Consider the following 24,859-nt stretch of genomic DNA (forward strand, 5'->3'; position numbering starts at 1 on the left):
GATTAGCAACCGGCGTCTGATAAGCCGTCAGCCTCACTCACTCACTAGTGTCCATTGAGTAACAATTACTCAAAGGGGCCTTCATGGACACTAGTATCTCACCTGTGCGTGAAGCAACACCACTACCAACATGTGTGGTTTTAATGCTCTTTTTAATCGGAACACCCACTTTGTCTTAAATAACTTCCGTTTTTTACCTGATGGTGGTGTAAAATTAAAAGTCAGGAGATGACCAAAGTTTTTCCAATTAATCGTGAAAGGGAAATTTATGTGTGCACCAAATGTTATGATAAATCACTCAATAGTTGTTGAGATATTTGAGTGTGGATTAAAGTGTTGGACCCGCAAACGGACGGCCACAAACCACCCTCTCGGTTGGAAGAATCCCTGTATCAGGCTTCCAGCATTCAGGCTTAAAAAGCTCATATCTCTGAGCATATACACTTGGGCACCAACGTGCTGTGAAGGTCGACGGTGTGTTTCAGTCTCTCATTTATATTTGAGCTTCAACAAAGAAGCAGTTAGTGCCAAAGAGGAGGCCCGTCTCTGAGAACGTGTCATTAATATTCTCCTGGCATAACATCCCTGATAAGGGCTGGAGAGAAATGTGTTTGAAAAAGCACGAAGGCTGGATTACACTGTTGCCTCTTCCTGGGTGATTGCTGATGTCTGACAAGCACCGACGAGCTGGCCAGAGACACTGGCTGCCACCCAAAGTGGTTTAAGAAAAAGACAGTTCACATGTGTTAAGGCTCTAGAGAGAAAGAGGTGAACGTGTGAGAATCTAATTATTTACACCCTGGAAAAGATGTCCACACAAGAAATGCCATTTGTTGGTTTGTTTATTTGCTCTTTCTCCACCAGAGGAAAAGAAGAGAAGACAGGTAAAGAAGCTGAAGGGGTGTGGGAGGTTCTGTCGTGCAGGAGAAAGGAAGAGCGACAGTGAGTTGTTGACAGAAGAGGAGAGAGAGGGGGAAACCACCTGGAAGAACCATCCTGTGACAACCGTCCAACAGGCATGCATAGGTGTGAGTGTACACTGGTATCACAAGTCACCCTGCCTCCTTTCAAACAAATAAATCCAGTTTTATACAGACTTTTACAGAAGCCATCCAATTTTTTGCAGGATCTTTTTACAGCGGTTACTTTTTTTGGCACACATGTCCAATGTATATCGATGTCACATGTCTGGTTGCCCCAAATCCCCTTTGGTTGATGTGAAAACTTGTTATTTTTCTCTATTTTTTCAGGCAGTGATTCTTCCAGCAAGACAGCTTACTGTACACTGACAGACAAACATACAGACAGACACAAATATACAGAACAGATACAAAGAGATAGAAAGAGAGAGAAGGAGAAAGGCAGAGGACAAGAAGCAGATTTTGACCGTCGTGCCTGCAGACAAGTTACTTGGAGTACTCTTGGAAGATGGCAGTAGAATTATATAAAAAGAACAAAGATGTGATCAGAAAACCTTAACATCCACAGAAATATATTTGGCTTCTTGTTTTTAAGTTATTTATTCATTGAGATTTTTGCTAAACAACTAAAAGGGGGGGAAAAGCAATAAAACAACCCAAATAGAAGCAGTGTCTTTTCATCACAGCCATGCATTTGCATTTTCCCTTACAAACTAATAACTTTTTTTCTGTTGAAAATAATCAAACCCGAGTTGCAGTTGTCACCATCAACAAATATAAAGCAATAGTCCCTCCACCACTTGCTTTTAAAAGTGACTCATAAAGAAAAAGATACTGCTCCCGGAGGATCCGTACCTACATGAAATTGAAGACTGGACACGCTTTCACTTTATTTTTCCCCACCAAGTAATTGTTCAATAAATAAACGAATACGTGCCACTGTGTAAAGACATTCTGTTTGCAGTTTTGAGCCCTCTTGTTTTTATGAAACACTGAACAGGGTTTCTTGAAATAAAATGAAGATAGATTTGTTAATAATTGAGAGCTGCCAAATTATCCATCTTGAATCTCTTAACAAGGTGTGTTGAAAAGAGCTCAAAACCAGAGAAACAAGACTGCTTTACAACCGTGAGAACTATTCTAACTTATACTGGAAAGGATTTCAACAAGTCAGTAGAAAAATAAACATTGTCCCCAACAGCACTTAAACATCGACAAATAAATTCATTGGTCAATAAACCGCTTTTTGTTGTTGTTCATCCTAAAAGTTTCTCACACAGTAATCAAAGTGAGAGGAGGGGGTGCTTTCCAACGGAGGAAAAGAGATGAAATCTGGTTGTGTGTTTGCAAAGTGAGTCATGCTCAGCAAGTCGTCACTGTCAGTTTAACCTCCTCGCTGGAAAACACCCAGTCTTTCTCAGGTGAAAGCAAGAAAACAAATTAAAATGACAACGTGCTTCCTCAGACATCCTTAGAATCACTATCACACCGCAGCAGCTGCTTCACAGTAATCTCAATGAGCAGGAAGACGCTGATCTACTCGGCTCAGGTCTTCAATCCTATAGTCTTCTGTTCTGTTCCCTGATTGGCTGATCAGCAGCACGCAGGATGTCATTTCCTCCCGTGGACTCGAGCCTACGACAGTCCGTCTGCGTTTCCACTGATGGGCTCGCCGGATAAAACACTCTCTATTTACAACACAAACATCCCTCCGCTTCATTTGTCTTTGTGTAGCGGTAAGAAAAACTAAAGTCAGGCTTAAATCGTAAGCTTGAGAGCGATCCCAAAATAAAGTGGGACTGAGAGGTGTAAAAAAATAATCAAATCATACTGTACTCGAACAGCTGTGACTGTGATTAAGAGGCAACTTTTATATACTCTAATATTTACATCTATACGACAAAGCTGACACCGGTCTGTTGGGAAGCCAGTGTTTTGTCTGTCTATTGCTGGTTACAATTGTGTATGTGTGTGTGTGTGCGTGTGTGTGTGTGTGTGTGTGTGTGGGGTGGTGGAGCCAGCAGTGAATCCATCTTCAACAGCATCCTCCCACATGTTTGAAAGACTTGTTTGTTTCTTAAGAAAGACTCTCTCTCATGTGGACCGCGAGGAGACATCACAAACAAACAATGTACTGCCACGTGTCTTCCGGTACATTCAAATAGTGGCGATCATCCTCGACTACGGACGTCTACGGGAACAAAAAGCAGCTGAGGGTTTGTGTTGTCAAGTGGCTCGGTTTTGGTTGTCAGAGTGGGAACTGGGTAACGCCAACAGTCCAAAGGCAACCTCCGATCTGTTGGATCGCGTCAGTGCAAAAGAGATTCGCCTCTGCAGCTTTGTCTTTATTTCTCTGTCATGAAACTCACCACCGGCCCACTGCCGCCCCACCTGGGAAACTATGGTTCAGTGCAAAGTCGATACAGTGCAGTATAGTACAGGTACTCCATAGTGCTCTGAAGAAACATGCATACAGAGAGACAGTAGGAAGCACACTTTGTTCCAGTACAATCCTTATCTGTGCAGTGTGTCAGCAGGACAGGCCTGTGCCCGGGTTGTGACTCGGGCCTCTTGGTGCCACACAACTATATCATGTATTTATTTTAGGGGGCTCATGTGCATTTCACTGAAATGCTGACATTTTCTACTTTGAATTTCATCTTAAATGGTTTTGGTTGCCATTTAGAAAGTATGCTGTATGTGTTCGATGCAACAGGGAAATTAGTTTGATCTAATGTGTTGGGTAACAACTGTAAACAGAGTTGTTCTCCCTTGGGAAACTGATATATTGTATCATACACTTATACATTGATTTGTTCTTTTTTTGTTGCTTTATTATAAAATTATTCTTATTATAATGTTTTATTACGATAGATTTTCATTATTATTGTAAGCGACAGGGTCATGTTGCTCGTCTTCAAAAAACGCATGCTTGTTTCCTTTCCCCTCCTCTTCGTCTCAACGTGGTTTCGTTTTCTTGGTGGAAATGTCTCGGTCAGTCAGTGCGCCCCTTCCTCCTGCCCCTCCTCTTCCTCCTCTTCCGTGTGTCTGTCCTCACTCCTCCCTTCAATTATAGCTTTGGGATGTAAGGCCTTCAAAGAGATAGGTGTCCTTCGTTGCATCAGCTCTTGTCTCATCGTGAGTCCTTCTCCAAATCTAATCCTCACCAATTCATCTCGCAACCAAAAAGTTGTGTTTTTGATACCTGAAAAGTAACAGATTAATATATATATATATATATTGTATTATTACGCTCATTCCTCGCTGACGCTCCGGTCAGTTTGTAATAAGTAGTCTGTTGACATCCAGGTACTCAGTTGGTTGCCATGGAAGCGGCAGGGCCTTGCCCCTCAGCCTCGTCCTTATCCTCTAGCGTCTGAAGGAGGCCGGAGGAGACGTCGGAGGACTTCCGCTCCGTGATTGGCTCTGCCGGCGGTTGCCCCGGACTACTGCCACCAGAGGCATCCCCTTGTTGCCTGGGCGGAGTCAACGAGGCCAACTCTGGCTCCATGCACAGTGTCATCTCATCCTCCTGGTCAGACAGACAGAGACACGCAGATGCTTTAGGAAACATTACCCACTGAACTATTCGCAGTATACGGGTGCATACTGGTGAGTGTGCATTTTTATCCCATTAACCTCAAATCTTATTTTATGTGCAACTGACTTCGAAAGGTGTATCGACTTCTTCATCTTTCAGACAACCAGCAGAGTATGAGGATCACCTGGGAAATACTCAATCCATCACAATGGACATGTATCTGTTTATGATGGAAGTGCCTTGGACATTATTATTGGTTTATAAACTGTTTCTTGTCGGTGCCCCAAAGGAAGCTTCAGCATCCAAGATGTGTGAGTCAACGTTGAGCATCTCCATAAAGTTGGAGGACTCACAAGATAGACATTTAAAAAAACTACAGAGCGGTCAATCGTCACAATCGCAGTGAAGCCACTGAGTATAAGTCAAGCTCCAAAAACAGGATCGACAAAATCCAAAATGCAGCTCGATAATATTAAATGTCTATTTTATTTTTAATCCAACTGTAGTTTAGAAAAAGCTTTCTGTTAAACATTCTGTGTTTCAGTACTTTGGAAAGCTCCCTCAGAAACCACATAAGACTTTCTCCAACTGTTTTCCACCATTATATGAAACAATTACATCACTTTTTACAAGATGACTTGTTTACTTACGACAGCTGAAACTACCTGATCAATCAATCAATCATTCCAGACCTGGTGGTCCGTACCACACAGCCCACATACAAACATACAAAGATGATTGTGACTGAATCAAAAAACACTTTTCAGCAGAAAAATAATAAATGATACATGATTTGTGTAGAATATATACCTGTATGGTATGCTAGTGCATTGGCACTTAGCAGATGAGAAATCACACACTGAGGATGAAACGTAATCGAATCCCCTTCCCCCTCACCTCACCTTTATCTCCTCCTCCTCCTCCTGCTGCTCCAGTAGCGGAGAGTGCTCTGTTCCCATATCTTCTGCAGAGGGAACACAGAGGCTCGGCTCCACCACCGCCGCCACGCCAACGTAGCCCCCGGCGTCCGTCTGGTAGGCCTCCATCTGCCCCGAGTTCCACAGGTCCACCAGCGGGGGGTGAACCGAGTGGACCAGGCTGTGGATGGTGCTGTTGGGCGTCGCTTGCAAAGAGTGGTTGTTACTGTGCAGCCGGTGCTCCAGCGACTACACACAGGGGGAGGAGGACGAGTCAGAGAGCTGAGATCTGAGTGTGTCCATGACACACACACACACACACACACACACACAGCAGCAAGCAGTTTGACAACACACACAAAGCCTCACGTCATCAGTCAATTAAATAGTTGTTGACAGGATAGGACACAGCACTATGACAGTGATCAATACTGAGTTAAGCTGATATCATATATGTATTACAATTTACTTTACAGAAATCTTATTATTGATTTAGAGTAATATATCAATTCCTTTTCTAGGTAAAAGATAAGAAACTGAACAAATTAATCCAGATTGTTGTGTCAACTTATCGTACAAGTTAAGAATAAATGTTCCCACTTAACATCAAAAACAACAACACTGTACCTGATTAGTTGGTATTCTAGTTTAACCCTTGTGTTGCCTTAGGGTCATTTTGACCCGAATCAATATTAGACCCTCCCCCCGCTTTAGGATTAATTTGACCCCATTCAATGTTTAATGTCGGTGTTCTTTCGGTAGTCAACAAACAAACATAAAGTGCCTCACACTTAAACTTGGAAAACAATATTAATTCTAATAATTTTCTGGAGGTTTTAATTGCTGGCATCAAATTGAACCCAAAGGGTAAAATATGTTAGTAAATATAAAGGTAACAGGAGGGTTAAACATTGAATCGGGTCAAAATGACCCAAAGGCGGGGGGAGGGTGTAATATTGATTCGGGTCAAAATGACCCTAAGGCAACACAAGGGTTAAAGGCTTCATCTGGGAGTTACAGAGTTTTCTGAATATCTCAAAGGTGTTTTAAGCCGCAGTATTTTGACTCGCCCTTCAGAAATGACCCAACCTCCTAAAGGACTGCTCATCATGTTGATGCACGATGTGCCAAAGTAAGCATGCTCACACACTAAATCTAGTATCTATCATGTGTCACTCCTGGAGAAGCGCGACTCCACCTGTTGTTGCTGGTACTGCAGGAGCTGCTGTTGCTGGTAGTGCTGGATCTGTTGGATCTGCTGCAGCTGCTGTAGTTGATTCTGCTGCTGGAGAGTCAACTGCTGCTGCTGCTGCTGCTGCTGCTGTTGCTGCTGCTGCTGTTGTTGCTGTTGCTGCTGCGACAGGAAGCGGGCCTGCCCGTCGTATCCATCAGTCCCCATGACATAGGAACCAGTAGGGGGAGACGTCACGACGGACGGATCTTTGTTGATCGGCTCCCAGGCATCGGAGGAGGAGAGGCAGTAGTGGCCCTGGGCGACGTAAGTGTGAGGCCACACCTCTGCTGAGGAGTGGTGCAATATCTGATCTGGAAGAAATGGAGAAGGCAGCAGCTGCTGTTAGAGGTACTGGTTGTTATGGGTTACATTTTACATGTTTTGGTCACATTTTTGTCGCAAAAACCGCAATAAAGCGAAATCATCCTGATGATTTTGATAATATAAACACATATAAAACCAGGGGGAACCTGACGTCATGCTGATTGTTGGTTTTAAACTTAGAACTTTGCCAGAACTAAATTGTAGGTCTGGTAAAGCATCAGCATTTAATTTCAGCTGTTGATGAATATCATCATCATACTCATTGAATGTGTTGTAACTCTGTAATGATTCCTTCTGGTCACATGACATCTATTACTTCTGTCCATCCTGGAGAGGGATCCTCCTCTGTTGCTCTCCTGAAGGTTTCTTCCCTTTTTTCCCCGTGAAAGGGTTTTTTCTATTTCTTGGGAGTTTCTCCTGATCCGATGTGAGGTCGAAGGTCAGGGATATCTGGCTGTACAGATTCTAAAGCCCTCTGAGGCAAATTTGTAATTTTTGATAATGGGCTATACAAAATAAACTGAATTAAATTCAATTGATTAAATATCCTGCCTCTAATGAATAACAATTGAACCTTTAATTGTGTACGGTAATATGATTTCAGCTGTTGTCACACAATAAGAAGTGTTTGGGCTCTGATCCGGCCGGCTGAGCAGAATAAGGAGGTTTGATCAATATATAAAAACACACTTACTGTAGAGAAAATATCCATGTTGTCTAAATAAGTGTTATGAGAGCAGCTATGTACAGAGCTCAGAAAGAACACTGGCACACTTTCCATTTTCCAACTGTACAATGCAGTCGCAGCCTTGCTTTATCTTTTTCTCCAGAGTAAAGGTATGAAAAGGGCTCAAGGGAAAAAACAGACACAATTTCAAACCTGCAGCCGCTAAGAGTTTATTTGATTAATTAATGCTATTTCCTTAATGAAGCATAATAGATGTATGTACTCCAATAAGTATCAGCATGCTCATTATAATCGTCTGCTCCTCTAACTTCATGAGAAGAGGTTTTCAGTGCTGTGGAATAAACATTTCCAAAATCGTTATTTAATCAGATGCCGTGTCTGGGTTTACCTTCCAACAGTCCATGTTGGAAATGAGAAATCAATAATGAGCTTCCCTTCCAGCCTGGAGAGAGGAGATGGGACGTATGTTCTCATTACTTTGCAACACGAGACGTGTTGTATACAAGCTGCTTCTGCACCTACACTACTCACAGCTGTTTTAACGCCGCCTGGACGTGTCTTACAACGTAAGTTTTCTTTCATTTTCATTCAAATTAAGATATTACAATTTTTACTTCACTACATTTATTTGAAAGATACTAAGATCAAGGTGCGAAATATGATGCACAACCCAAAAGTTACCAAAGTAGAAAGAAATCATTATTTCCACCAGCGACAACATTAAATGCTGCAAACACAGTGCGTCCTCATAAAATGTAGCATTGACACTGATGGAGAGCATTCTGCTGCACAACGACTACTTTAACTTTAAGTAAACTTTGATAATACCACTGCATTACTTTTAATTGATGATGTTTTACAAGTACCTAAGTAACTGATATTTACTTCACAACTGCTGTTGGTCTTTGGTCATTTTCTTTGCAGTTAATCCTTTGTAAAATACCATTAGCCTCCCCGATTTAGCCACTTTGAATGTCCGCTGCAGTTAGTTGTAGTTCATTGTAGTCCTTTACCTCGACTGGTGATGCTCTCCTGGTTGAGCTCACTCAGATGAGCCATGCTGCCCTGGTTTGAGCTCGACCGAGGACTCTCTCCATCCATCGATGTCCAGGCCAGGAGTGTCGCCTCCGAGACCGCAAACTGCTTCAGGATACCTGAGGTCACGATTCAGAGGACAGGCCCGGATCATTATGAGAAGGGCATTATATTACGTAAGCTAAATAACTGGCATACACCGCACAAAGTGAGATTAGAAGCACATCATTCCTCAGAAGACGGTTAACGAGGCTCTGTGCAGCGTCTGTGTGTCCAACCTGCAGTGAAACGAGCCTCCTTCTCTCCTTCACTAAGGTCACTGTAGGCGTCGTTTTCCAGCCGCCGCTCCTTCTCCCGCTCCTGGGTCGTGATGCGGGGGATGGGCATGCCGCCTGCATCCACCGTGGTCATGCTCCAGTTTTGCCATTCAATCATGTGAGCGACGCGGCCCTGGGCCATGGCCGTGGGCTTGGTCACTCGCTCCTTCATGGTGCGGCTCACGCCTGGTGGTGGAGAAGATATGGGAGACAGAGGAGGGAGAGGAGGATGAAGATCGCAGGTGTGTGAGATGAGATGTGAGTCAGAGATGAGAGGTTGATGAGGGAGGAGGGAATGAAGCAGCAGATTTGTTGTTTTTGGAAGTTGATGAGGAGAAAGATGAAGCGAAAGAAAGGAGAGAAAAAGATAAGAGATGTTATCAAGTGTATTACTGTTGTTTTGTGGAGGATGCTGTGATGGTTTTTGAAACTATGAATATCCAGTAGACGAAACTGGTGCAGGAGGAGGAAATTGGACAGTGTATCTAATTATATCTTTACTGTAGAATTTATAGGATAAATTGTCAAACTTTATATGTATGATTATAGTTTTATAAGAATAAGAATATGATTGACTGAATCCCTCTACGGATATTTGGGGAACAAAAATGGTCAATTCAAAAAAGTATTGACTATTGTCCAACAAAGACAAACCACCATAGAAACACACCGTCAGTCCAGTCTACTTCTGAGATGCCTGTAGTCCAATGAGGGCCGCCATGCACATGGAGCTAAATGACGGCGGGTTGTGTGGGTGACATTCATGTGTTCAATGAGACTCAGCCGTCGCCTGTACGGGCGACGCCGAGGAGAGGAGGGAACGGATGTGTCCTGTCTGACAAGGTGCAGCATGGGATGGAATAGGTTAATTGGGGTGAGGTGGCATAAGTTATGAGAGGTTGGCTTGTTGATATAATAGCTTTCACGCCTCTGCTAAGCTGCGCTGACTAAGCAGAAAACTGCTCTCTTTCTCCTCGCCCCCTGTCTGAGAACTTGACTCATGCAAACCCTGCAGAACATCTTTTGAAGATGAAATTAATTTCCTGCTCCCACGCTGACGCCAGCTGATAACAGCATAATGGCCGTGCTCCATATTTCATGTGACCAACACATGATGATCCGTACGGTGAATCCCTGGTTGTTTGATCCTCTCTGACGGCGGCGAATGGAGATAAGATTCATGAGTAAATTGAATAGATTACAGGACAAATCTGTACAACGCCACACAGTCGGGCTGCACTGTTTTTAACTGCACTGTAATACGTTTCACTGCACTCAAATAGACGACACTGCACAAGAAAAGATGGATTAAACCCAACACGTTGCACTAGACTGCACTGAACTCTGTTCAACACAGCACTTCATACGGCTCGAAACATCCTCACTAATTCAGGACAACACAGTTTTACCACCACTCAACAAAGAATACACTTCCCACTCACCTTTCCTTCGAGCAACAAGCTGTATAATGATGCACTATTTGTGTGTGTGTGTTGTGATTTCATGTAGAGTTCATTACATCAATGACTCAGGAGGAGCCATTGACGAGTGTTAACACAGGGAGGAGTGGAAGTGATAGAGGGGAACCCGTTTCGGGTACCATGCTGACTCCAGCACCCGCTGAGGGCCGAGCCAACATGGGGTCGGTTTACCAGTTACAGCACAGACACACACCTGACACACCTGACAGAGAAGACTTAGCCAGAGCCCCGATGCCGAAGGCATTTGAGTTCCTCTTGTGCTGAGGCAGGATTGATGTGGTGTCTTCCATAGACAGCTAGAGGGAGAGAGGAGAGAGGAATGGAGGAAGGGAACAAGTGTGGAGAAAAGGAAAGTATGGGAAGTGTCACAAGGCACACAAAGACATCGAGACAGTGTGTGTTAGAGAGTGGTGAGTGGAGACAAGTGATGAAGATGTTGGGTTAATACAAAAGATCCAAATCCTGGTTCCAAGTTAACGACGTACTTTTATATTCTGCACCAGTAAGTCATTCTGCTTGTGCTCACTATCGTGCACCACCGATATAAACCCAATACAGTAAGGCAGAGGCGGAGGGGGGTAGTGAGGGGGGGAAAGCGTGTGACTCAAGGGTGAGTTAAATCAAAATAGGAGAAGGAAACAAATAGATAGAGGAAGAAAAGTAGTGGATGAAGGAATGTTGTCACAACACTTACATTGATTCCCTCCCATGAAAATTCTGAACGTCCATGCTGAGGAAGAGAAATGGGAAGAGGGAGGGATGGGGAAAGAAGGAGTGGGAATGTGTAAGATAGTGACAGGACAGAGAGAACATTGACATGCATGGGAGGAGAAATAGGAGAGGACGAAGAGAAGAGGGACAGAGGATGGACATAGGACATGCGGAGGAAAATAAATGAAGAGAGGCGAGAAGGGAAGAAGGGAGACCGATACACAGGATTTTCCAGGAACGGAGAAGGCAAGAGTCACGGACCGGAATGACAGGGAGAAGGGGGAGGGGTTGAACAGGATCAGTATATTTGCTTGTTTATGTATCGCAGAGTGAATACGCTACGGGGGACGAGGCTCCTCTCCGCTTAGTGCTGTCAAAAACAATGAAACACAGCAGAAAACCGAGTGAATGAGAGAGATGTCAGTGCTGTGTCGAACGGTATCTGATGCTGCAGACAGACAGGGGACTGGGGCTATCACGGGAAGGGGAGGGTGTGTGTGTGTGTGTGTGTGTGTGTGTGTGTGTGTGTGTGTGTGTGTGTGTGTGTGTGTGTGTGTGTGTGTGTGTGTGTGTGTGTGTGTGTGTGTGTGTGTGTGTGTGTGATTGTGAGTGGAGGCCGATCCTGGGGACAAAGCAGATAAGCAGCATCCTCTGCTACACCACTCCTCTTTCAGACACTGACTAGACCGCTGGTGAGTGGTTGTGCTCAAACGTTCCCTTCCTGTCGATCTGCAGTCGAGACGAAGCAGAAATAAATGAGTAAATAGACAACATGGGGGAGGGGAATGTTGGCCCGCAACATTTATCACACAGAAATCCTCTCAAACTGTATTTTTCTTAGAATTAAATATTTGCTTCCATGCTGTGTGTTTCTATTCTTATACATTTGAAACACGACAATGTAAACAGCTAAACAAAGCTTGAATAAATAAGCTAATGTGTTATACAACAGCCTGTGAAACGTAAAGAACAGGTTATGTAATGCTTCAGGTTATTTAATGCTGAATCACATCATGAGGGAGCGGCCACCAGGGTGGTGTTTTTTATCTCCATCATGTTGCATGTAGATAACTCATGTTAGTGGATATCATCCTCTCGGTTGTTTTCATCACTTATTTTCCTTTGTAATTCTGTTTGTTGCTCCCATGTCTTGGTTCTTTGACTCTTCTTCTTTCTTTCTTCCTCTTTCTCCACAGAAGTGGTTCTGATGAGAGACTTAACACACTTGAGTGGAGCTGGACCTCTTGAAGCAGCTTTTCCTGGTAATTACCCCGACAACACTGTGTGTGTGTGTGTGTGTGTGTGTGTGTGTGTGTGTGTGTGTGTGTGTGTGTGTGTGTGTGTGTGTGTGCGTGTGCGTGCGTGTTTTTTCCCTCTCTGGACTGAAGGGCATTCTGGGCCACGGTGCATAAATAAATGATGGAGTATGTGCAGTGCATTTGGTGAAGAGTTCTCTCCATTTTAGTCTCCTGTGTCACGTCTCAGAGGGGTCGGTAAAGCAGCAGGAGGGGAGAGAAGACGAGTGGAAATGAGAGGAGAGGTAGAAGGATATAGTAATGGTGTGTATGAAGTTGGAGAAAGAGAAAGCGATGATTTTCCTGTTCCTCTTTGAACCAGCAGTGACTCCGTCAGATGGATATCAAGCAACAGAAGTCATGGCAACAGCTACATCCCAACCAAAACCAGTGTTCAGTCTTCCAGCTACGACTCCCCATCAAATGGGCGGGGGGCTGTAGTGGAAGCTAAGCGGCTGACATTGACATCATCAGTGTGCTACCTTAGTAATCTACGAGCATAAGCACCGGCACCTTGAGCGACAGAGAGCTAGTGAGGTGAGCTGCTGCAGCTCCTCACGTCGCTGCTGCAGCCATGTTGGATCCTCGGGGGAGTGGAAGCAGTCAGAGGTCAACCAGAGGGGTGAGCCAGAAGGACTACGGAGGTCTTACCTGCTCCCCATCCTTCTGGACTGGTACGCCATCTCCCGCTGACAGCAGAGCAGAGGAGGAGAGAACAGAGGGAGGGAAGAGAGAGAAATTAATTTAATAGGAAATGTGTTATAGTCTATTCGTACCGTTCATGATGCTTTGGTTGAAGTTCAACAAAGAAGATGTTTTCTCTCATGTTCTCTCATTGGCTGAATCACCTCTAGCATCCTTTTGCCACAATGCCAACGGCTCTACATTCACGACCCCCCCCCCTCTCTCTTTTATAAATAAAACAAAACACAAATAAAATATAGTGCAATAATTTCTTCCAATTAAGTTAGTTGTATGAAGTAATAATAAGAATACAAGATAAGTGCATCAACAACAGCAAACACACTCTAGAACATAAACCAACATTAAAACACCCAAATAATAGTTTAATGTTGTTTTCGGTGACTGGTTTAGGTTTTTCCAGACTTCTTCAAACTATTTGTCTTAAATTACACATAATCTATTCATAAGGGACATATGACAACAACTGATAAAACCCTATTGATACAGAGGGGGGACTAATTATTTCCAACAGAGTACTTTCATAAGTATAGGTGGGATCAAAGTTTATTTTCCCAAAGGAAACAAATGAATACAGTTCATATACTGTATAAACTTCCCACTTCTAATTTAGATCTGGAACATACTTGATTGTAAGAGTTCATCAAATGAAGCCTCTCATGGTGTCAAAGATGTGAACCAATTTAAATAGTAATTTTAAAAAGCATTTGTCTGGTCAAATATGTTCTGTCCCACAGTACTAATCAATTTATAAACTTGAACGGGCACTCGGTAGAGTGCATACCTTCGCATATCACAAGATGGGGCATTGAATTCTGAACATTTTGGCATTAGTTGCATGCCAATTGGATAAAAATTGACCACGCTATGGTAAAAAGAAGATGTTGACCTTTGCATGACCTTGACCTTGACCTTTGACCCGATCGATCCCAAAATCTAATCAAATGGTCCCCGGATAATAACCAAATTTCATGCGTATCGGCTTAATACTTTTTGAGTTATGCAAATAACACGCACGCACGGATACAAATAAATACACGGCGATCAAAACATAACCTTCCGCATTTTCAATGCGAAGGTAATAAATAAAGATGTTCCTCCGACTTTATTCACGAGTTAACTTCATTGTGGCGAATAATCAAATTGGTTTAAATGTGAGAGATCAACCACCTGCAGGCGTCACTCCTCCGCCAGCGAGACTCCAGGGGCTCTTTTAGTGTCTTTAATGACCTTCATGTAGATCACAACTGCATTTCAGTTACAGTTTTTTTCGTTTGCTAAGCGACAGTGGGCACAACTGGAGTCACATGTGCAAAACTCTAACTCCAGTCTGCACAGCAGCAGTTCATGTGGACCAAACTCTAGTTTGTTTTTCATTGCTTGAACACAGTTTTCAAAACTCTAACACTTATCCCATGACTTTAACCACAACCTGCACAACACTGAGGATCTACAGCACTTTGTTCAAATGCTAACACACTGCTGTCAAAACTGTGAACCACACATTCAAAACGGAATACATTTCAGCCTTGTGCCTTTCAAACACTGCTGATTGCAATTTCAGCTGAAAGGCTAAGCAGGTGTCTTGTTTTAGACTTGTTAGTGAACACACACATATATATATATATATATATATATATATATATATATATATATATATATATATTACAGTATATATAGGTAGAGCTCAGAAAGACTCATTTTGGAAATGGAACAAGGAAGACGGGTTTGTGGAGGGAGAAGGGTGGCAGGGAGAGGGGGATGCGTGGAGGAAGACAAAGAGCTGTTATTCCAGATGAAATAAGGGCTACACTTATAGAGCATGTCGTGAACCATGGTCTCTCATTGAGAGAGGCAGGGTTGAGGGTGCAACAAAAGTGTTTGGTCACCACCCACATGACCAAATGTCTCTTTTGGAAGCCATGCGTGCCGGATGTGAGGACACGAGTCCAGAGGACTGCCAGGGATGGATAAGGCACTCCAGAAGGTTCTTCCCCAGGTGCATGGCAAGAGAGAACATTAGATGTGATGTTGATGAAAACATGTGGCCTGATGCTAGAGAGAGGCAGGATGAGCCCCTCAATTATTTGTTCAAATTTCAGTATGTACTTTTAGTTTCTACCTTTTTTTTCTCATTACAGTAATTCCGTAAATTACTGCAGACTATTGAAGCAAACTGCTAATTTTCATTTACCTTAAAGAATTGTTATGTTCTAAAAAATTTCATAAATCATGTGAAAGAATGTCACTCTTTTGTTTGAAGAAAACGGGAACATATTCTCGTCGTTTTATCTGCCCCCACCCTCTCTCTCTCTCTCTCTCTCTCTCTCTCTCTCTCTCTCTCTCTCTCTCTGCATACACATCCAGCCCCTAATGGGATTAATTAGCTCTGCTGCCAAAAACGCATCACAACCCATACAAAATGAAATATATTTTGTGTCTTATGGTCCATTAAGTTCTGCCGCCCAAAAGTTAACGCAACCCATATCACCACATCTGAATATTAGCTATGCACAGTTGGAAGCAGAGCAAAGTTATGATGTTTTAGTATATTGGCCATTTGGGTATCGAACTGTAAAACTAATTTAATGTACAAGTCGCTATCGGTATTATTTTCTTCTTAATGTAATCAACCAGGCCTCTATGCATGTTCCCATTCAAAGAGAACCATAACCCACTGGTATATTTGACCAGCTCATGAAGATCAATACCTTTAAGATGAGAGCATGAGTGCATCCACAAGATGGAGACAGTGTTTTCACAAGCAAGGCTGAGATCTACTATACAATTACCGAGAGACATTGGAGTAGCCATCAGCAGCATTGATATGCCCTCGAATAAAACTTTAAACCAAGTTTCTCTTTCGGCTGCTAGTTCAGTGAGTTAGTGAAGCAGTAAGGTCTCGAGCAGCGCCATGCCCACATGCATGTTGATTTAGTTGCTTGGCTTGGTGTTTAGTTGAGATCAACATGGTTATCAGGAGCTTTAAGCCCGGCATCTTCCCGTTATGTGTGTGTGCAGGATGATGTTGCTCCATGTTTAACATGCACTTCTCAGGTGTTTGTTGCAATGTGTGGGCGCTCGGGTTCAAGAGGCGTTCTATTTTCAGTGGTTCAGTGTTTGATTGATGTCAAATAGAGAGCCAAACATGCCTGACAGTAACACGCAACTGTGTTTCAAACTGAACATATTTATTCCTGTGAAATTCAATTTAGACTGTTTTGGAAACTTAATGCACTTTACTTAAAGCAATTTAACAAATGACACCATTCAAGGGCAAATCTTAGGCCCAGTCCCAACAAATGGCAGCTACACTGCCAATAAAGGTGTTTACAGTGCAGGCGTTTTGATTGTGTTTCAAAGGCACTAGCAGCAGCTGTTGACAGTCCTCCCTGTTGACAGTCCTCACCTTTATGCTATAACCTTTGAGGGGCCGTGATTGTGAAAAAAGCGTTCCTGAAAACACAGGATCAGCTGTCACTCCCCACCCAAACAGCAGACATAATTAAACAACTGCATCCGGACTGGCCGTTGTCAGAGAGTCACGCATTTATATTCAAGCGCTTCTTGCACTATTAAAAATGAACTCTGTGTGACCTCTGAAGCAATAGTCGGGCGTGTTTTGGTGCTGTGGAGTGCTCTGTGAGGTGGTTACATATGTGTTGAGATCAGTTAGACGAAGAGATGTCTCATTTTCTGCATGGGCGAGAGAGTGTGTCCTAGATTTCTTCCCCATCTGGGTTAAAAATCTGCCCTGCAAACACAAACTATACATGAACATATATGCACACCCACATATATCGGGCCTACAGCAACATACAGAACACGGGGCACACACAATACCACTTCCTGTTTCTCTCTCTCTTTCTTCAGCTTTCAGTCTCTGCATCCTTCAGCCTTGTTTGGCCAATTAGTTGATTAGCATTCACTTCCCCTCCCCCCTACACACATGAGTCACAGTATGGCCCAAGAGTTTACAGGACTGCAGCAGTAGACTGCAAACTACCATCGGGAAGCCCTGCAGCTTTTCTACGGCAATGGACCAGAAACATTAAGTACAGTGTGTGTCCCTGTGTAGCTGTATGCATATAATCGTGTGTGTGTGTGTGTGTGTGTGCCTCCTATGAGATTACATCAAAGCATATGCTATTTGTGAAGTGAGCCACGAGGATATGGATGTCTGTACCATGCTGTGATTAGTTGTTTATAGTTATTTCAATATCTGCACAGATGATGGTTCAGTAGTCATTATCCAGAATCTCAGTGATTTCCTAATCCATGGCGCTCTGTATGTCTGCACCCGGGGAAGGTGATGCTCTTGAGCTCTCAGCAGCACAGGAAGCGAATGCCTAATTCTGCTTCTGAGGAGGCAGGATCCCTCCTTGAGGATACAGCAACAACAACAGAGCACATGACCAGAGCTCTGAGCCAGCTTTTCTTCCCCTGGCACTCTCCCTCCTCCCCCCCACACACACAGAGCGGTGCGGCGCTGGATACCCCCCTGCGGTCATAGGGGAGCCAGGCTTAGCTCAGCAGGGGAGAAGGCGCAAGAAGGAGTCATGGAGGGAGGGCACGGAGATGAAGGAGAAAAAGCAAGGGTACGGCCGAGCGTTACGAACAACCAAATATCTGCAGCGGCCGCACTGTCAACTCCAGCCCTGACCGTCGCGGCTTGACGGCTCCCGCTGAAGTGGGAAGCATTCGAGAGTCATCTGGCTTTTTGTGCTCCCAGGGCCCTGCAGCAATAGCTCCGAGGAACCAGGGTGCTTGATGCTTGTTTACCATGACAGTTGCACTAGGGCTGGTTGCCAAGATGGGGCGCCGGTTTGAATAGCAGCCCTCTTGCAGCGATATGCGCAGATGTCGGGTGACTGAGCTCCAGAGTTCAGCTGAGGACCAGAGCCCAGATGGTTGGGAGAGTTTGGTCTAAGTGTGTCTCTTGACATAATCCACCCACATGCAGGGCATGAGTTATTGCCATGACTTGGTGAAATCATATTCCCAGTCTACATACCCCTGTCCGTGGCAGACCTGACCACCTCATTAATATGTGCAGGCATGAATGTGGCTGCCATCCTGTGCAGATCTTTATCACTGATACAGGGTAAAAAGGTTACAGCAGTCATTGGTGCACTGACTGTCATATCTAACAATCTACAGCATGTAGTATCTTAACAGAGGCAGCTTCAGCCCAGCATCATCAACTCAATCATTTCTATACACATCCTAATCTGCTAAATATATAATGAATATGAAAACCAGAGAAACGGAAGAAGTGCTTCCATCCAAATCTGTTTAGATGACGGGAAGAAACCCTGTAGCAGGCAGGGGAAGTCAACCAGTTATGTGTATAGCCTTCAGCAGACATCACATTGTGTGCAGGAACTCTTTATTTTCTTGCTCCTCCTTCAAAGGAGTCTTCCCATCTTTGAGAACGTGGCCTTCCTCTTCATCAGCACTGAAGTGGTTAGTAGGTGCAGATAACACTGAGACGCCCATTATGGTGCCGCACTAATGCTGTGGCGTGTTTCCACCAACGTACATAGATTCACACACACTCACACATACCCACACGGATAAAGTTGCAGAGAGGAAATTCTCTCTTTCACAGCATTATTCAATTTCATAACACATTTTGTGACTGAGTCACTTTGTTTACAGGAGGCCTTCCATCATGCGCCCACACACACGCCTCTCATTTCTGATTTCCACATGCATGATGAAAATTAATGTGCAAGAGTAAGGCCCCCCCCCCCCCACACACACACACACATAGATATACACATTTTAATCAGTTCCATAAGGTTTGTTACCCAGCATCATGTGACAACACAAACCATTTAGCACACAGTCGAGAATATGACACATCGGCACTCACATAAATCTGGAGGTTTCTACGCTGCTTTATGTGCTACATTGGAGTCCTTGGGTGTATACACATGTGCACATACACACACACACACACACACAGGTAAGGGTCATCACGGCCCCCTTGTCTCTGAAGCACTACATCACTGAGTCATTCACCTTGAATGTGTTCATGTGTGCAAGGCTTTTCCAACCTGGACAGGAGCCAATCAATCAGCCTCCGTCTCAGTTAGCCAGATTTGCCAGTTTTACAAACTGAGTGCAAACTGACAAACGCGGGACGTGCTATCAGTGTGAAGGCCCGGCGTTAGTGGGGGTGTTTTGAATTGAATGACAGGGAATCCCTCTCTGTAATGCAGTGTCTAAAAGAGTGATGGGACAAAGTGGGGAAGCAACAGTGGTGCCTATATTATATTCACAGCCACACGTGGGCCGACGTGCATTTAAATATAACAGCAAGAGGGAATTCATATGCATCCATGCGTGAACACATACATGCATACACGAGAGCGAGACACTCAAGCTGGGCCCTGTTTGTATTTTTTTTCCTATTCGCTGTATGATGCCAAAATTCTAATATTAATCGATTTGTTGACGAATTGGTTGTTGGTCAAGGCAATCCTAATGTTGAGATATATGAACACGATCTTCTATAAAGAAACATGATTTTCAGCAAAACCTTTCTTCATGTAATAAAATAAATCAAAGTTAAATGTCATCTAAACACAAGTTTATATCTATAATGGGAAACATTTTGATCAAATAACAAGAAACAAGATAATGAATATGACCACATATTTGATGCCAGCTTCTTATCACTTAACATTTAAGATACTCTGAGCTGCAAACACAATGAGGTTAGTACATACAGACATAACCAGACAGACAGCGTGTGTTAGTGCTCATTGGTCTGCGCATTACCAGAGCTAACTTTGAGCAAGTGAAAGGAGAGTCTGCTTGGAGACAGCACAGGTGAGCGTGGTCCCACATTCATATCTGTAACTTCACCACTGTAGCCTGACCCAGAGCAGTTATCGTCTCACAATGCCCTAAATTATAGAGTGATTAATGTTTCCAGCACTCACAGGACCTGGTAACTGGATACGGAAGAATGCTTCAGATGAGCAGCTTCTAGCACATTTATGGGTGATAGCATTATCAACTCACATCTAGAAATGGGATCAACATCGTGGCGCTGTAACTGTGTGTGGCAGCTGTGCAAATGTGCTCTCGATGAACCGTATTGTGTGGGTGGCTGTAGCTCAGTGGGATAAGAGGGCCGTCCTGCAACCGCAAGGTTGTGGGTTCGATCCCCGCTCTCCCCATGAGTTGCAAGACGAAGTGTCTTTGAGCAAGGCACTGAACCCCCAGTTGCTTCCCGGGCGCTTCACCGCAGCCCACTGCTCCTTAACTAAGGATGGGTTAAATGCAGAGAACTAGTTTCCCCTTGAGGATTAATAAAAGTGTATATTATTATTATTATTAATAAAAGTGTATATTATTATATTATTATTATTATATATAAGCTGTGTACTGCACACACGAGCTGAGTCACTGGCTGTGGTTACTTTGCTGTAGATCTCGTTGCCTTTTCCTCGCTGATGGGGGGAGAATAATGTGCACTCCCATCGACGGCTTCTCAAGGCCTTTAGCTCTCGGAGGGGGTGATGGATGCAGACCTCTCATGTACGGTACATCCCTGTGTCTTCCCCTGAACCGGTAACCGTGGTGATGAGGCGACGCTTGGCTAAAGCAGATGTTAAAAGGATTGGTTTGAAACACAACCCAAAGTAGGCAGTATACTTATATAGAAAGGAATTTGTATTTCAGTAGATTCTTGGTAGACTGAATCTTTTACTTGCAAAAACACAGTTTTAATCCGCCGTAGCATTGCAAAAACATTTAATTACCAAAAATATTTGTTGTAATACTTGTATTTCATCACACACATACATTTTTTGCATTTTAGTGAAAACAAATACTGCTTTGGAGCACATTAGGCTTATTATGACACACAACACCTCCTAATGCTAGTGGAATATGTCTCAAAATGTGTTTGCCGAGCTAATTCCAATGTCAGTTTATCTAAAAAGGCCTACATTTCCAACTGTTCCATGAAATATCTTTATGTTATAACATGTTTTCCTGAGCAAAAACACCTTTTATTAATTGCGTTTTATTTTTGAAGTGGGTTTTGAAAGTGAACAAACCCTAATCCTGGCATTTATGTCAACTCGGCCTGAGTTAACAACCGAAAACTCCTCCACATACAGTATGAACCACCACCCTCGATGTCTGCAACATTTACCACGATGCTATTCTCTGTTTGAAAAAATCTAAACTGCCAGACCTCTAATAAAAAGTGATATACTGTAAAGTGTTGTCCCTTCAGGGGAAGATAAGCTTTCTATTGGTTCAGGCTACTACTAAAACAATGTCATCATATTTTCTTCTGTGTCCCATCCCTATAGCATCCAAAACAAAGGAAACTATGTATGTTCTTCCTCGTCCTGCTGGACATCTTACACAGAGGCCGGATGTGTGCCATAGTGTGAGCGCACTAACAGACAGCACACTCAGACATGATGGAGCTGGGAGTGATGGTGTTACCGGAGGGCAGACAGATGCAGTACATCAGGACTACTCCCATCCAGAGACAGACCCGGTCCTGTTGCTCCTGCTCTTGATCTCGGCTTGGCAGCGTGGACTGCGGTTGAGAAGGCCAATCAATAGCAAACACTGAAGCCATTCTCACCCAGGGTAAACACAGCCATGCCTCCAGAGTGCTGCTGATTCTGATGCTCACAGCCTCTGGCACACAAGTTGCATGGGAACGCATAATTCCCCTTCTCTTAAGAGCTGTTTATTTACACATTCATGTTAGATTACAGTGCACAGAGCGAGGGGTAACATTTGCTTCTGGCCATGTAGATGATCTCTACTCCTCGTGTCTGGCGGGTTACATGGTGTACTTTGGATCTGCACTCCCGTGCTTTCTCCTTCGTCACAGCTCATCAGCCTCATCACTCATCCTAGATCATAAACTGCTTTCACTGAAGCAACCTCATTGAAATCTTGAGCATCTCTGATCACTTATATATAAACAAGCATTAGTATTCAGGTGGCTCACAATCAGATGAATGTGGCAGCTTTCAAAAGCCCTCTGTCTTCTTCCATCACATTGTTTCCAGCAGCTGGAGGCTCTGGGCTTTGCATCCTGTCTTGACCTGCGTGTTGACAGAGGACCCTCAGCTTCTCTGCTGCTCTGCATTGTGTCAAATTCTGTAATCTGCATTGCCTGAGCTTCTGTAACACAGTTCCTGCTGTATTCCGTTCACACCTGCCCCTTTCTCACCGTCCTAACTGTGTCATGTAATGGGGTCCTCATCCAAGTCTACATACATTTAAAATCCAATTCATCAAGAACTGATGTTTAGATAAAACTACATTTAAAAAGAGGCACAACACTGGAGATCCTGTCTGTAACCTGGCTTTGACATCCATGACCCCTAGAAAGGTTATGCACTTTTCAGAGTGGCGTACAATATGTGTTCAGACCGATGCTCGGCCTCAAGTATGTTAAAGAGCCTCATGTGCTAAGTGGTTTATTAATACTTAACACCAAAGGAGATCTCTGTTTATTTTTATCTTTTGAGCGTGATTCATACAGACTGACACATGCAGGACCTGACTATGCGCTGCAATATATTCAAACTATATTCATGCAAACCACTAAAAGATGACTAATAATTATACAACCAGCCACTGACCTTAACGTGTCATCTCTGGGTTTATCCAGGAGGGTCCTCACCTGAACACTACCATCAATCGCCTACACCCTCGCCTGCACGTATTTGCCCCTCCCTCCCCCTCTCTCCATCGCCATCCGTCAGTTTCCCCTCCTCCCTGCCTGCGCTGAAATTCTCTGCTGCTCATGTCTTCATCTCCCTCGATCTCTATTACACATTTAAATAATACAAAACAAAGGCATTATCCCTCTTTTTCCAAAGCCATACCGCCCTATAAATAGGCACCATCACAGCGCTTCCCTCTCCTCTCCACCCCTCTCTGCCTCCTACTCACACACATATACATACTGCCAAACAGCATCATAAATCAAGGGATGGACGGAGGGAGGGGAGGAGGGAGGTGGGGGATGCAACCACACACACAGTAGCACATTTTAACACATATTGTCTGTGACATCTTGCCTGTATTCTGTGTATACACAGCTTCTGTGACTACAACTCCACAACTTGCTTATACACTGCACTGAAAGAGAAGCACCTCACACACACACACACATATATATGAAGCCTGTCCAACACTCCACACAAACCCTCACTCCTGCAAGACACCCATCCTCCTCATCCTTCTCATCATCCTTCCCCCCCGCCCCCGCCCAAACCCCCCTCTAGTCCGCAATGAGCGAGGGAAGAGAAGCGAGGCTTACTCAGTGTCCTGGAGCCGATGCATCCCATGGTGTATTCACAAAGGCCCTGGATACAAGCGAGGAAGTGTTACCCAGACACCGCGCATTCTCCCTCTTCCTCCTGCGACTCTCCTTCTCTCGGCTCTAGCTTCTGTTTCTTGCTCTCCTTGAGGGTTCGGCCTGGAAGCATTGCGAACCTCAAAGGCAGTAATTGTAAGCTGGAATCTCAATTCCTCCAGCTTAAAGGGCTTGTAACCCATAATTTTTTGGGAAAGGCAAGTTACTCCCCACTCCATAAAACCACCAAAATCATGCTTGGACTTCAGGCAATCATTTCAGCCCTAGATGCTGTAGGCCTCCTTAGCCCTTTGAGGTCTTACAAAAGAAAAAAGGTCAAAGAAACTGATTTTCTAAATCGCCCATTTTTACTTTTGTTATTCAACCCATAGTGTGCTAATTGTGATTGACAAGTGAAGCCTTCCATTCATTAAAAGGGAATAACACTTTCCAGTGCAGACATAGACTGAAGGCGGGGACCTTCCTCCTTTGACTAAACACATTGTATAATAAGAAGGCATTAAAATAAAACAAAAAAGACATAAATTTTAATTTATAGAATATCATTGAAAAACCTGATGAAGTATGGATAGCTGAAATTAATGTGTGTGGAGGGTTGGTAAGTAAATGGCAGACATTTTGGTTTAAGGTTTTTTGAAGTTTAAGGTGTTGTGGACTCTGGGGGGAAAAAATACCCGGAGGGATCTTGTTGTCAAAACCAGATATTCAAAGACCAATCATTCCAAACGGGTAGTTATTTAAAACTAATAAAAAAAGTTTGCAAATATTTTAAAAATTTTGTTTAAAATGTTCTCCATTTTCGTCTGAAGTACTATCTCTTTTCTCCATTATCCACGTATGTATTCCACGACCATCACCCCAGTGCTTCGCGGACCATAACCTTTTCACTCACAATCCACTGTTGACCGCAAAGCTTCATATTGTCATGTCTGATGAATTGAATCATAATATGCTAACATGTTGTCACTTTATGATACCTTGTCAAATCATGTACTAATAAATTTATTCAAATTCGCCACTAACTCTCATAGCCTTGACAGAACCTCTAGGTCAGTACAAATTCGTTTTCTGCAGTCATGCATCCTCAGGTCTGATAGTTGCTTGGCATGCGCCTCATAGTGACACCAACACTCCTGTAGACCGTAAGCTTCTGGTCACCTGGCATTATCAAAATGTCGCATCATGATCAAGTTGAAATTTATCATGATTCGTGTTTTATTTGCATCTTGTTGTAGCATGTGACCTGCATTATTTCTTGAATGGCCATTCTGTCCTTAATTATTTACTGTTTAATTAAAAATTTTTAAATGCAACCG

The 24,859-nt window shown here is 43.6% G+C and overlaps 1 protein-coding gene across 5 annotated transcripts; it reads right to left on the bottom strand.

Annotated features, from left to right (window-relative positions):
• Nucleotides 1–824: 824 nt before the first annotated feature.
• On the bottom strand, nucleotides 825–23,577 carry fam131bb (family with sequence similarity 131 member Bb). Of its 5 annotated transcripts, XM_056445118.1 has the most exons (8): nucleotides 23,487–23,577; nucleotides 13,115–13,152; nucleotides 10,651–10,753; nucleotides 8,938–9,162; nucleotides 8,638–8,778; nucleotides 6,577–6,923; nucleotides 5,364–5,627; nucleotides 825–4,452 (listed from the first exon to the last, which is right to left on the bottom strand). In XM_056445118.1, the coding sequence occupies exons 1-8, from the start codon at nucleotides 23,512–23,514 to the stop codon at nucleotides 4,234–4,236; spliced, it is 1,365 nt and encodes a 454-aa protein (XP_056301093.1). In that variant the 5' UTR covers nucleotides 23,515–23,577; the 3' UTR covers nucleotides 825–4,233. The 5 variants fall into 5 exon arrangements, with proteins under 5 accessions (XP_056301093.1, XP_056301094.1, XP_056301092.1 ...); XM_056445119.1 differs by lacking the exon at nucleotides 10,651–10,753; XM_056445117.1 differs by lacking the exons at nucleotides 13,115–13,152; nucleotides 23,487–23,577 and adding an exon at nucleotides 11,152–11,645 and having other exon boundaries at nucleotides 10,660–10,753.
• Nucleotides 23,578–24,859: the final 1,282 nt, after the last annotated feature.

This window comes from Pseudoliparis swirei, chromosome 22, assembly GCF_029220125.1.
Source record: "Pseudoliparis swirei isolate HS2019 ecotype Mariana Trench chromosome 22, NWPU_hadal_v1, whole genome shotgun sequence".
NCBI lineage: Eukaryota > Metazoa > Chordata > Actinopteri > Perciformes > Liparidae > Pseudoliparis > Pseudoliparis swirei.

What these genes read in the sequence shown, in the direction of transcription:
- fam131bb (XM_056445116.1), bottom strand. Translation starts at nt 11,337, where the DNA reads ATGTCCTATGTCCATCCTCTGTCCCTCTTCTCTTCGTCCTCTCCTATT. An exon ending in TTCTCTGTCAGGTGTGTCAG is followed by an intron (nt 9,163 to 10,650) that starts GTGTGTGTCTGT and finishes CTCCACCACCAG; the next exon opens with GCGTGAGCCGCACCATGAAG. An exon ending in GGAGAGCATCACCAGTCGAG is followed by an intron (nt 6,924 to 8,637) that starts GTAAAGGACTAC and finishes CATTTCTTCCAG; the next exon opens with ATCAGATATTGCACCACTCC.